This window comes from Pelophylax lessonae, assembly GCF_965119305.1.
Source record: "Pelophylax lessonae genome assembly, chromosome: 12".
Taxonomy (NCBI): domain Eukaryota; kingdom Metazoa; phylum Chordata; class Amphibia; order Anura; family Ranidae; genus Pelophylax; species Pelophylax lessonae.
The window spans coordinates 225749352-225764315 of NC_138779.1; the positions used below are offsets into that span (position 1 = coordinate 225749352).

A 14964-nucleotide genomic window follows, 5' to 3' on the forward strand; every position below is an offset into this window, starting at 1 on the left:
CACCCAATCCCTACAGAGGGACGGCTCCCCCTCAAATCCTCACCCGATCCCTACAGAGGGACGGCTCCCCTCAAATCCTCACCCGATCCCTACAGAGGGACAGCTCCCCTCAAATCCTCACCCGATCCCTACAGAGGCACGGCTCCCCTCAAATCCTCACCCGATCCCTACAGAGGGACGGCTCCCCTCAAATCCTCACCCGATCCCTACAGAGGGACAGCTCCCCTCAAATCCTCACCCGATCCCTACAGAGGCACGGCTCCCCTCAAATCCTCACCCGATCCCTACACAGAGGCGGCTCCCCTCAAATCCTCACCCGATCCCTACAGAGGGACAGCTCCCCTCAAATCCTCACCCGATCCCTACAGAGGCACGGCTCCCCTCAAATCCTCACCCGATCCCTACAGAGGGACGGCTCCCCCTCAAATCCTCACCCGATCCCTACAGAGGGACGGCTCCCCTCAAATCCTAACCCGATCCCTACAGAGGGACGGCTCCCCCTCAAATCCTCACCCGATCCCTACAGAGGGACGGCTCCCCCTCAAATCCTCACCCGATCCCTACAGAGGGACGGCTCCCCTCAAATCCTCACCCGATCCCTACAGAGGGACGGCTCCCCTCAAATCCTCACCCGATCCCTACAGAGGGACGGCTCCCCCTCCACTATTATTACTGCAACAATTCTGCCATTCGGCATCATTAGAATGGAAGTGTGGAATGATAGGAGGTGACCACATTCTAATAGCACACACCAGGAGATAGGATGGAGGTCATATATATGTTCTGGACTGATAGGACTACCTGCAAGATGAAAACAGAAGAGGTTTCCTGGATTGTGGAAAAGACAAATCTACCTGTAAAGGAGGAGGAGGAGGAACAGACGGACATACTGATGGGTGGAGGAAGAAGGGCGGCAGCCGGTTATTTACCTGTATCCTGCCATACATGACTGACAGAAGGATGGAAGACGCACTGCCGGGGAGGGAGGAGGGAGGAGGAGGAGAAGAAGGAGGAGAGAAAAGGAAGGACCACTGAATGCTGGAGGACGACATCACACACTGTACGCAGATACAACGTATATAGAGAGAGATACAACGTATATAGAGAGAGATACAACGTATATAGAGAGAGATACAACGTATATAGAGAGAGATACAACGTATATAGAGAGAGATACAACGTATATAGAGAGAGATACAACGTATATAGAGAAGGACACTTGGGTGAAGGCAGGACTCGGCTGTACTTGGACCCCGATCGTCTACCACCGACATGCAGCCCGAGGAGAACAAGAAGGAAACGGAGGAGAAGGAGAAGGAGAAAGAGAAGGAGAAGGAAGAAGCTCCCCCGAAACCCCCCGTCAATGAGAGCACCAGCCTGGTCCATGGACCTACCGAGAAGAAGGTAGGAGACCCCTGACTCTATCTCCTGTTCCATCTATAGAATGTCACTAACATATACCAGGGAGCAGAGGGGGGCAGAACTGCTGTCCGGCCAATCACATGCTAGCTGTTATTTTTGCATTGTGGTGGGATGATGGGGATTGCGGGTCACCGATAATGTCACACACTACTCACCCTATTCGTGGACAAAGTGCAGTGACCATAGCAACCTCCATACTGAAGTCAGACCAGCACAAGATGGACTCTGATTGGCTGAATGATCACTTAGCACTTCCCTGACTGCTTTATAGAATAATTATGTATAGGTCACTCGTTGTCCCTAGAAAGTCACTATATATATCAAAGCATCTGGAGTGAGAACCAATCACTTCCTCCTGTCATTTCTGAGATAATCTGATTGAATGGAGAAACCTGGTAACTGGTAAACGGTGCCAATGTATTCTGCTTGGTACACCGGGGTGGGGAACACTGGGGGGTCACATTTAGGGGATGGACACACTGGAGGGGGCGGGAGTTCATATGAGCAGTCAAACTAGGGTGGGGGTCACATATGGGCAGATGGCACATTGGAGGGGGTGGGGTCATATGAGCAGTCACACTAGGGTGGGGGTCACATATGGGCAGATGGCACATTGGAGGGGGTGGGGTCATATGAGCAGTCACACTAGGGTGGGGGTCACATATGGGCAGATGGCACATTGGAGGGGGTGGGGTCATATGGGAAGTCACACTAGGGTGGGGGTCACATATGGGCAGGTGGCACACTGGAGGGGGCGGGGGTCAGATGAGCAGTCAAACTAGGGTGGGGGTCACATACGGGCAGGTGGCACACTGGAGGGTGAGGGTCACACTGGAGGGGGCAGGGGTCATATGGGAAGTCACACTAAAGTGGGGGTCACATATGGGCAGATGGCACACTGGAGGGGGCGGGGGTCAGATGAACAGTCAAACTAGGGTGGGGGTCACATATGGGCAGGTGGCACACTGGAGGGGGGCGGGGGTCATATGGGAAGTCACACTAGGGTGGAGGGGGTCACATATGGCCAGTTGGCAGACTGGAGGGGGCGGAGACCAGATGTGAACTATACATTGGCCCAATCTAAAGCTTCTTTCATACTAATCTTCCTTGCAAAGTCAGCTGGCTGATTATTATGCACCCGCCCACTCAAAGGGGAATAAACCATCGTCACCATTACAACACCCACATTAACACCATGGCATCAGTAACACCCTCACACATATATACACCCGACATAGTGTCACCCTTAGAGATATACACCCGACATAGTGTCACCCTCAGAGATATACACCCGACATAGTGTCACCCTCAGAGATATACACCCGACATAGTGTCACCCTTAGAGATATACACCCGACAGTGTCACCCTCAGAGATATACACCCGACATAGTGTCACCCTCAGAGATATACACCCGACATAGTGTCACCCTTAGAGATATACACCCGACAGTGTCACCCTCAGAGATATACACCTGACATAGTGTCACCCTCAGATATATACACCCAACATAGTGTTACCCTCAGAGATATACACCCAACATAGTGCCACCCTCACAGGTATACACCCAACATAGTGTCACCAATAGAGATATACACCCAACATAGTGTTACCCTCAGAGATATACACCCAACATAGTGCCACCCTCACAGGTATACACCCAACATAGTGTTACCCTCAGAGATATACACCCAACATAGTGTCACCCTCAGAGATATACACCCAACATAGTGTCACCCTCAGAGATATACACCCAACATAGTGTCACCCTCAGAGATATACACCCAACATAGTGTCACCCTCAGAGATATACACCCGACATAGTGCCACCCTCACAGGTATACACCCAACATAGTGTCACCAATAGAGATATACACCCAACATAGTGTTACCCTCAGAGATATACACCCAACATAGTTCCACCCTCAGAGATATACACCCAACATAGTGTCACCCTCAGAGATATACACCCAACATAGTGTCACCCTCAGAGATATACACCCAACATAGTGTCACCCTCAGAGATATACACCCAACATAGTGTCACCCTCAGAGATATACACCCAACATAGTGTCACCCTCAGAGATATACACCCAACATAGTTCCACCCTCAGAGATATACACGCAACATAGTTCCACCCTCAGAGATATACACCCAACATAGTGTCACCCTCAGAGATATACACCCAACATAGTTCCACCCTCAGAGATATACACCCAACATAGTGTCACCCTCAGAGATATACACCCAACATAGTTCCACCCTCAGAGATATACACCCAACATAGTGTCACCCTCAGAGATATACACCCAACATAGTTCCACCCTCAGAGATATACACCCAACATAGTGCCACCCTCAGAGATATACACCCGACATAGTGCCACCCTCAGAGTTATACACCCGACATAGTGTTACCCTTAGAGATATACACCCGAAAAGTGTGGCTGCATTTGTATTCACCCCCCGGAGTCAATACAGCTGCAAGTCTTTCTGGGGATGTCTCTACCAGCTTTGCACATCTAGAGAGGACATTTCTGTCCATTCTTCTTTGCAGAATATCTCATCTCTGTCAGATTGGATGGAGAGCGTCTGTGAACAGCAATTTTCAAGTCTTGCCACAGGTTCTCAATGTGATTTAGGTCTGGACTGTGACTGGGCCATTCTAACACATGAAACCATTCCATTGTAGCTCTGGCTGGATGTTTCGGGTCATTGTCCTGCTGGAAGGTGAACCTCCCCCCCAGTCTCAAGTCTTTTCTTCTAAGATTGTCCTGTATTTGGCTCCATCCATTTTCCCATTAACTCTGACCAGCTTCCCTGTCCCTGCTGAAGAAAACCATCCCCACACCATGATGCTGCCACCACCATGTTTCACAGTGGGGATGGTGTGTTCAGGGGGATGTGCAGTGTTAGTTTTCCCCCACATATAGCGTTTTACTTTTAGGCCAAAAAGTTTAGTTTTGGTCTCCTCTGAGCAGAGCTCCTTCTTCCACATGTTTGCTCCTCCCCCACATGGCTTCTCCCAAACTGCAAACAGGACTTCTTATGGCTTTCTTCCACCAATGGCTTTCTTCTTCTCACTCTTCCATAAAGGGCAGATTTGTGGAGCGCATGACTAAAGGCCCGTACACACGATAAGAAAATCTGAAGGGAAAATTTGTCCGATGACCGATCTTCGGATTGTTAGTATGGTGCTTTCGACAGCCGACTCCGACTTTTCGGCCGAAAAAATCCTGATGTGCAGGCTATAAAATTTTTGTTGTTCATAATACAACGTCCGATTTTCGTCTCATTAGTACAGATTTAGTTTAGGTGGACGGCCATGTCTTGGTAGGGTTGCAGTTGTGCCATACTCTTTCCATTCTCCCATGATGGATTGATCAGCGCTCCGTGAGATGGTCAAAGCTTGGGAGATTTTTTTATAACCTAACCCTGCTTTACACTTCTCCACAACTTTATCTCTGACCTGTCTGGTGTGTTCCTTGGCCTTCATGATGCTGTTTGTTCGCTAAGGTTCTCTAACAAACCTCTGAGGGCTTCACAGAACAGATGTATTTATACTGAGATTAAATGACACACAGGGGGACTCTATTTAAAAGTTAGGTGACTTCTGAAGGCAATTGGTTCCTCTAGATTATAGTTAGGGGTATCGGAGTAAAGGGGGGTGAATACAAATGCAGCCACACTTTTCACAGATTTATTTGTATCATTTATCATTTTCCTTCCACTTCACAATTATGGCCACTTTCACATAAAATCCCAATAAAATGCATTTACGTTTTTGGTTGTAACATGAGAAAATGTGTAAAATGTCAAGGAGTGTGAATACTTTTTCAAGGCACGGTAGTGTCACCCTCACAGAGATATAAACGTGTCATGTTTATGGGTAGGTAGAGGGGATCAGTGTATGAAGGAGGACATAGAAGCCAGGGGGATGGGGGAATGCTCTCCTCTGTGATCCTTATTCTGAGGTTCCTTCGCTGTCAGAATATACAGATTCAGAAAAATCTTCCAACATTCCCGATTGTACAGGAGGTAATCTTCAGCTGACTTCTGTGGAGCAGGAGCGTCCATAGATGGGTGAAAGTTCATCTGATCCATGCCGCACTGGCCGAATATTGATCCATCTATGGTCGGCTAAGAGATTTCCTCCTAGATTGTAAGCTCTCAAGATTAGGGCCCTCTGATTCCTCTTCTATTGAATTGTATGGTAACTGTACTGTCTGCTCTCATGTCGGTAAGCGCTGCGCAAACTATTGGCGCTATATAAACCCTGTATAATAATAATAATGAGTAAATGAAAAGCCTGGAATGGAAGGTGACTGTGACCTTGACATGGACTCTGCCTGGAAGGTCACCTGACTGAGGCCCGCCTACCACAGAAACCGCTCAATCTGCTTCTATACTGGAGGAGATACTATATAGGAAATGTCTCACTGTATATCTATTAAATGCTGCTTCCCACATTTTTCTCCATGGGGTACTTCTTCATGGTGTACTTCTCCACGGGGTATTTATCTACGGGGTGTTTCTCAATGGGCTACTTCTCCACGGTGTACTTCTCCACGGGGTATTTTTCCACTGGGTACTTCTCCATGGTGTACTTCTCTACAGGGTATGTCTACATGTGCTACTTCTCCACAGGGTACTTCTCTATGATGTACTTCTTCACGGGGTACTTCTCCATGGGGTACTTCTCTACGGAGTACTTCTCCATGGGGTATTTTTTCACGGGGTACTTCTCCATGGTGTACTTCTCTACAGGGTATGTCTCCATGTGCTACTTCTCCACAGGGTACTTCTCTATGATGTACTTCTCCATGATGTACTTCTTTACGGGTACTTCTCCACGGGGTACTTCTCCACAGGGTATTTCTTCATGGGGTACTTCTCCATGGTGTACTTCTCTATAGGGTATGTCTTCACGGGCTACTTCTCCACATGGTACTTCTCCACAGGGTACTGCTCCCCTAGGCTCTTCTCCACGGTGTACTTTTTGACAGGGTACTTCTTCAAGGGGGAATTCTTCCCGGGGTACTTCTCCATGGTGTACTTCTCTACAGGGTACTTCTCCATGGGCTACTTCTCCACAGGGTAATTCTCCATGGTGTACTTCTCTACAGGGTACGCCTTCACGGGGTACTTCTACATGGGCTACTTCTCCACAGGGTACTTCTCCACAGGGTACATCTTCACGGAGTACTTCTCCACAGGGTACTTCTCCACGGGGTACCTCTCCAAGAGATACTTCTCCACGGGGTACTTCTCCGTGATGTACTTCTTCACGGGGTACTTCTCCATGGGTACTTCTCCACAGGGTACTTCTCCATGTGGCTACTTCAGGGTACATTTTTACAGGGTACTTCTCCATGGGCTACTTCTCCACAGGGTAATTCTCCATGGTGTACTTCTCTACAGGGTACGCCTTCACGGGGTACTTCTCCATGGGCTACTTCTCCACGGGGTACTTCTCCATGGTGTACTTCTCTATAGGGTATGTCTCTACGGGGACTTCTCCATGGGCTACTTCTTCCCCATGGGCTACTTCTCCTTCTTCACAGGGTACGTCCTCATGGGGTACTTCTCCACAGGGCTACTTCTCCACAGGGTGCTTCTCCACAGGGCACTTCTTCAAGGTGGAACTCTTCCCAGGGTACTTCTCCATGGTGTACTTCTCTACAGGGTACGCCTTCATGGGGTACTTCTCCATGGGCTACTTCTCCACAGGGTACTTCTCCATGGGCTTCTTTTCCACTGGGAATTTCTTCACAGTGAACAACTCCATGATGTACTTCTCCATGGGGTACTTCTCCACAGTGTACTTCTCCATGGTGTATTCTTCATACATCTTCTCCATGGTGTACTTCATACGTCTTTAAAGGGGTACTTCTCCATGGTGTACTTCTCCACTGGGTACTTCTCCATGGTGTACTTCTCTACAAGGTACGTCTTCACAGGGTACTTCTCCACTAGGTTCTTCTCCACAGGGTACTTCTGCACAGTGTTCTTCTCCACTGTGTACTTCTCAACAGGGTACTTCTTCAAGGGGGAATTCTTCCCAGGGTACTTCTCCACGGGGTACTTCTCCATGGTGTACTTCTCTACAGGGTATGTTTTTACAGGGTACTTCTCCATGGGCTACTTCTCCACAGGGTAATTCTCCATGGTGTACTTCTCTACAGGGTACGCCTTCACGGGGTACTTCTACATGGGCTACTTCTCCAGAGGGTACGTCTTCACGGGGTACTTCTCCACAGGGTACTTCTCCACGGGGTACTTCTCCAAGAGATACTTCTCCACGGGGTACTTCTCCGTGATGTACTTCTCCATGGTGTATTTCTCCACAATGTACTTCTCCACAAGGTACTTCTTCATGGTGTAATTCTCCACGGGGTGTTTCTCCATGGGGTACTTCTCTACGGTGTACATCTCCACGGGGTATTTTTCCACAGGGTACTTCTCCATGGTGTACTTCTCTACAGGGTATGTCTCCATGTGCTACTTCTCCACAGGGTACATCTCTATGATGTACTTCTCCATGATGTACTTCTTTACGGGTACTTCTCCACGGGGTACTTCTCCACAGGGTACTTCTTCACGGGTGTACTTCTCCATGGTGTACTTCTCTACAGGGTACGTCTTCACGGGGTACTTCTCCATGGGCTACTTCTCCACAGGGTACTTCTCCACAGGGTACTTCTTCACAGGGTACTTCTCCACAGGGTACTTCTCCACGGGGTTCTTCTCCACAGGGTACTTCTCCACAGTGTTCTTCTCCATGGTGTACTAATTGACAGGGTACTTCTTCAAGGGGGACTTCTACCCGGGGTACTTCTCCATGGTGTACTTCTCTACAGGGTACATTTTTACAGGGTATTTCTCCATGCAAGTACTTCTCGATGGGCTACTTCTCCACAAGGTAATTCTCCATGGTGTACTTCTCTACAGGGTACGCCCTCACGGGGTACTTCTCCATGGGCTACTTCATCACAGGGTACTTCTCCATGGTGTCTTCACGGGGTTCTTCTCCACAGGGTACTTCTCCACAGTGTTCTTCTCCATGGTGTACTAATTGACAGGGTACTTCTTCAAGGGGGACTTCTACCCGGGGTACTTCTCCATGGTGTACTTCTCTACAGGGTACATTTTTACAGGGTACTTCTCCATGCAAGTACTTCTCGATGGGCTACTTCTCCACAAGGTAATTCTCCATGGTGTACTTCTCTACAGGGTACGCCCTCACGGGGTACTTCTCCATGGGCTACTTCATCACAGGGTACTTCTCCATGGTGTCTTCACAGGGTACTTCTCCACAGGGTACGTCTTCATGGGGTACTTCTCCACAGCGATACTTCTCCACGGGGTACTTCTCCACGGTGTACTTCTCGATGGTGTACTTCTTGACATTTCTTCGTGGCATTTCTTCAAGGTGGAACTCTTCCCAGGGTACTTCTCCATGGTGTACTTCTCTACAGGGTACGTTTTCACGGGGTACTTCTCCATGGGCTACTTCTCCACAGGGTACTTCTCCATGGGCTTCTTCTCCACAGGGAATTTCTCCACAGTGTACAACTCCATGATGTACTTCTCCACTGTGTACTTCTCCACAATGTACTTCTCCATGGTGTACTCTTCATACGTCTTCTCCATGGTGTACTTCATACGTCTTTACGGGGTACTTCTCCATGGGCTACTTCTCCATGGTGTACTTCTCTACAGGGTACGTCTTCATGGGGTACTTCTCCATGGGCTTCTTCTCCACGGGGAATTTCTCCACAGTGTACAACTCCATTATGTACTTCTCCACGGTGTACTTCTTAACGGGGTACTTCTCCACAGTGTACTTCTCCATGGTGTACTCTTCATACGTCTTCTCCATGGTGTATTTCATACGTCTTTACGGGGTACTTCTCCATGGGCTACTTCTCCATGGTGTACTTCTCTACAGGGTATGTCTTCACGGGGTAGTTCTCCATGGGCTACTTCTCCAAGGTGTACTTCTCTACAGGGTACTTCTTCACGGGTTACTTCTCCAAGGGGTACTTCTCCACTAGGTTCTTCTCCACAGGGTACTTCTCCACAGGTTACTTCTCCACAGGGTACTTCTCCACGGTGTACTTCTCCATGGGCTACTTCTCCACAGGGTACTCCATGGTGTACTTGGTACTTCTCTACAGGGTATGTATTCACAGGGTACTTCTTCCCGGGATATTTCTGCACGGGGTACTTCTCCATGGGGTAATTCTCCATGGGTACTTCTCCACAGGGTACTTCTCCACGGGGTACTTCTCCACGGGGTACTTCTCCATGGTGTACTTCTTCACAGGGTACTTCTCCACGGCATACTTTCCATGGGGTACTTCTACATAGGGTACTTCTCCACGGTGTACTTATCCACGAGGTATTTCTCAAAGGTGTACTTCACAATGTACTTCTCCATGGGGTACTTCTCCACGGGGTAATTCTTCATGGGGTACTTCTCCATGGGCTACTTCTCCACAGGGTACTTCTCCATGGTGTACTTCTTCACGGGGTATTTCTCCATGGGGTACTTCTACATGAGGTATTTCTCCAAGAGGTACTTCTCCACGGGGTACTTCTTCATGGGGTACTTCTTAATGGGGTACTTTTCCATGGGGTAACTCATGGGCCAGATTTAGAAAGGACATCTGACATTCTTTCGCTGTACCGGATTCCCAGAGTGGAGACTGCAAAGTCAGCATTATCTTCACCAGTACAATACACACAAATAGAAAGAGAACCAAAGGATCTCTGAGAGCCAATAGACAGAGTGCCCCCATCATCCAATCACCTTCCACCACTGTGACTGGTGAAGGATGAAATCTGATTGGCTGTACTGTACATTACATATACAGCAGGGTCAGGATTTCTCGGGCGTTCTGGGAATGAATGGATTTGTGTACAATAAGTTCAGGCCCAGATCTCAGACTGATTGGAAATCATTTAGAGGGCGCTGGCATAGTGTGAGATCCTCCGAAAACCTTTTATTGGTTCAAATAAACATTTTGTACTCACAAACGTGGTAAAAAGCCACACTTCTCACATAAGGAACATCTCATCTGTCAACCTGACTGGCCTCTAATATCCTGGCTGACGCGTTTCAGGGCAGCACCTCACTTTTGTGAGTACAATATGTCTATGTGAACCAATTAAAGGTTGTGGGAGGATCTCACACTATGGCAGCGCCCTCTGTGATTGATCCCTACTTTTCAGACTCCTTCCCGGTCTGCAGAGAGCTGTGCGGTTTTCATATTTCATTATGCTGAAAAAAGACTGTGTGCCAGTCATTGGACGTTTGGTAGATATGGACTTGCAGACATCAGTTTATGATATAACATTCTATAATAGAAGGCCCTCAGCTTTCACCATCTCATTCGGTCCGAGGCAATCCTGAATCTCATTAGCGATCGATCTTCTGCCAGGAACTGCGTCAATTCATATTTCAGACATTTAATTACTGGAAGTGAACAGCTGAGACGGTACAATGAGTGCCAAATCCAGAGGGTGACTCATAGGCCTCGTGCTGGTGGAGTATTCAGAATGGGAGGACTGGGACCATCTGAGTGTTTCAGTGACATTCTTGCCACCATCTTTAAATCCACACCTGATGACTAATCGTCCCATAACTTCTGCAGCCCCCATGTCCCCCTACCAGCTATGCCGGAATGACACAAAAACTGGCTTCATCATAGGGAACAATATGGGGTTCAGGCAGGACAGAGGACTCAGGCTTCATCATAGGGAACAATATGGGGTTCAGGCAGGACAGAGGAATCAGGCTTCATCATAGGGAACAATATGGGGTTCAGGCAGGACAGAGGAATCAGGCTTCATCATAGAGAACAATATGGGGTTCAGGCAGGACAGAGGACTCAGGCTTCATCATATTGAACAATATGGGGTTCAGGCAGGACAGAGGAATCAGGCTTCATCATACAGAACAATATGGGGTTCAGGCAGGACAGAGGAATCAGGCTTCATCATACAGAACAATATGGGGTTCAGGCAGGACAGAGGAATCAGGCTTCATCATAGGGAACAATATGGAGTTCAGGCAGGACAGAGGAATCAGGCTTCATCATAGGGAACAATATGGGGTTCAGGCAGGACAGAGGACTCAGGCTTCATCATAGGGAACAATATGGGGTTCAGGCAGGACAGAGGAATCAGGCTTCATCATAGGGAACAATATGGGGTTCAGGCAGGACAGAGGAATCAGGCTTCATCATACAGAACAATATGGGGTTCAGGCAGGATGGAGGAATAAGGCTTCATCATAGGGAACAATATGGGGTTCAGGCAGGACAGAGGACTCAGGCTTCATCATAGGGAACAATATGGGGTTCAGGCAGGACAGAGGAATCAGGCTTCATCATACAGAACAATATGGGGTTCAGGCAGGACAGAGGACTCAGGCTTCATCATAGGGAACAATATGGGGTTCAGGCAGGACAGAGGAATCAGGCTTCATCATAGGGAACAATATGGGGTTCAGGCAGGACAGAGGACTCAGGCTTCATCATAGGGAACAATATGGGGTTCAGGCAGGACAGAGGAATCAGGCTTCATCATAGGGAACAATATGGGGTTCAGGCAGGACAGAGGACTCAGGCTTCATCATAGGGAACAATATGGGGTTCAGGCAGGACAGAGGACTCAGGCTTCATCATAGGGAACAATATGGGGTTCAGGCAGGACGGAGGAATAAGGCTTCATCATAGGGAACAATATGGGGTTCAGGCAGGACAGAGGAATCAGGCTTCATCATAGGGAACAATATGGGGTTCAGGCAGGACAGAGGAATCAGGCTTCATCATAGGGAACAATATGGGGTTCAGGCAGGACAGAGGAATCAGGCTTCATCATAGGGAACAATATGGGGTTCAGGCAGGACAGAGGAATCAGGCTTCATCATAGAGAACAATATGGGGTTCAGGCAGGACAGAGGACTCAGGCTTCATCATATTGAACAATATGGGGTTCAGGCAGGACAGAGGAATCAGGCTTCATCATAGGGAACAATATGGGGTTCAGGCAGGACAGAGGAATCAGGCTTCATCATAGGGAACAATATGGAGTTCAGGCAGGACAGAGGAATCAGGCTTCATCATAGGGAACAATATGGGGTTCAGGCAGGACAGAGGACTCAGGCTTCATCATAGGGAACAATATGGGGTTCAGGCAGGACAGAGGAATCAGGCTTCATCATAGGGAACAATATGGGGTTCAGGCAGGACAGAGGAATCAGGCTTCATCATACAGAACAATATGGGGTTCAGGCAGGACAGAGGACTCAGGCTTCATCATAGGGAACAATATGGGGTTCAGGCAGGACAGAGGAATCAGGCTTCATCATAGGGAACAATATGGGGTTCAGGCAGGACAGAGGACTCAGGCTTCATCATAGGGAACAATATGGGGTTCAGGCAGGACAGAGGAATCAGGCTTCATCATAGGGAACAATATGGGGTTCAGGCAGGACAGAGGACTCAGGCTTCATCATAGGGAACAATATGGGGTTCAGGCAGGACAGAGGACTCAGGCTTCATCATAGGGAACAATATGGGGTTCAGGCAGGACGGAGGAATAAGGCTTCATCATAGGGAACAATATGGGGTTCAGGCAGGACAGAGGAATCAGGCTTCATCATAGGGAACAATATGGGGTTCAGGCAGGACAGAGGAATCAGGCTTCATCATAGGGAACAATATGGGGTTCAGGCAGGACAGAGGAATCAGGCTTCATCATAGGGAACAATATGGGGTTCAGGCAGGACAGAGGAATCAGGCTTCATCATACAGAACAATATGGGGTTCAGGCAGGACAGAGGAATCAGGCTTCATCATAGGGAACAATATGGGGTTCAGGCAGGACAGAGGAATCAGGCTTCATCATACAGAACAATATGGGGTTCAGGCAGGACAGAGGAATCAGGCTTCATCATAGGGAACAATATGGGGTTCAGGCAGGACAGAGGCATCAGGCTTCATCATAGGGAACAATATGGGGTTCAGGCAGGACAGAGGAATCAGGCTTCATCATAGAGAACAATATGGGGTTCAGGCAGGATGGAGGAATAAGGCTTCATCATAGGGAACAATATGGGGTTCAGGCAGGACGGAGGAATAAGGCTTCATCATAGGGAACAATATGGGGTTCAGGCAGGACAGAGGACTCAGGCTTCATCATAGGGAACAATATGGGGTTCAGGCAGGACAGAGGACTCAGGCTTCATCATAGGGAACTATATGGGGTTCAGGCAGGACAGAGGACTCAGGCTTCATCATAGGGAACAATATGGGGTTCAGGCAGGACAGAGGAATCAGGCTTCATCATACAGAACAATATGGGGTTCAGGCAGGACAGAGGAATCAGGCTTCATCATAGGGAACAATATGGGGTTCAGGCAGGACAGAGGAATCAGGCTTCATCATAGGGAACAATATGGGGTTCAGGCAGGACAGAGGAATCAGGCTTCATCATAGAGAACAATATGGGGTTCAGGCAGGACAGAGGACTCAGGCTTCATCATAGGGAACAATATGGGGTTCAGGCAGGACAGAGGAATCAGGCTTCATCATAGGGAACAATATGGGGTTCAGGCAGGACAGAGGAATCAGGCTTCATCATAGGGAACAATATGGGGTTCAGGCAGGACAGAGGACTCAGGCTTCATCATACAGAACAATATGGGGTTCAGGCAGGACAGAGGACTCAGGCTTCATCATAGGGAACAATATGGGGTTCAGGCAGGACAGAGGAATCAGGCTTCATCATAGGGAACAATATGGGGTTCAGGCAGGACAGAGGAATCAGGCTTCATCATAGGGAACAATATGGGGTTCAGGCAGGACAGAGGAATCAGGCTTCATCATACAGAACAATATGGGGTTCAGGCAGGACAGAGGACTCAGGCTTCATCATACAGAACAATATGGGGTTCAGGCAGGACGGAAAAATAAGGCTTCATCATAGGGAACAATATGGGGTTCAGGCAGGACAGAGGAATCAGGCTTCATCATAGGGAACAATATGGGGTTCAGGCAGGACAGAGGAATCAGGCTTCATCATAGGGAACAATATGGGGTTCAGGCAGGACAGAGGAATCAGGCTTCATCATAGGGAACAATATGGGGTTCAGGCAGGACAGAGGACTCAGGCTTCATCATACAGAACAATATGGGGTTCAGGCAGGACGGAGGAATAAGGCTTCATCATACAGAATATGGGGTTCAGGCAGGACAGAGGAATCAGGCTTCATCATAGGGAACAATATGGGGTTCAGGCAGGACAGAGGACTCAGGCTTCATCATAGGGAACAATATGGGGTTCAGGCAGGACAGAGGAATCAGGCTTCATCATAGGGAACAATATGGGGTTCAGGCAGGACAGAGGAATCAGGCTTCATCATAGGGAACAATATGGGGTTCAGGCAGGACAGAGGAATCAGGCTTCATCATAGGGAACAATATGGGGTTCAGGCAGGACAGAGGACTCAGGCTTCATCATAGGGAACAA

General features: G+C 48.5%; 1 protein-coding gene across 1 annotated transcript in view; it reads left to right on the forward strand.

Moving 5' to 3' along the window:
* Window positions 1–1010: 1010 nt before the first annotated feature.
* The window catches only part of SLC2A1 (solute carrier family 2 member 1), a 203904-nt gene continuing 189950 nt past the window's right edge, over window positions 1011–14964 (forward strand). The window contains exon 1 of the mRNA XM_082273545.1: window positions 1011–1404. Coding sequence (XP_082129671.1) covers window positions 1273–1404 — 132 coding nt within the window. The 5' untranslated portion in view covers window positions 1011–1272. The remainder of the gene's footprint in view (window positions 1405–14964) is intronic.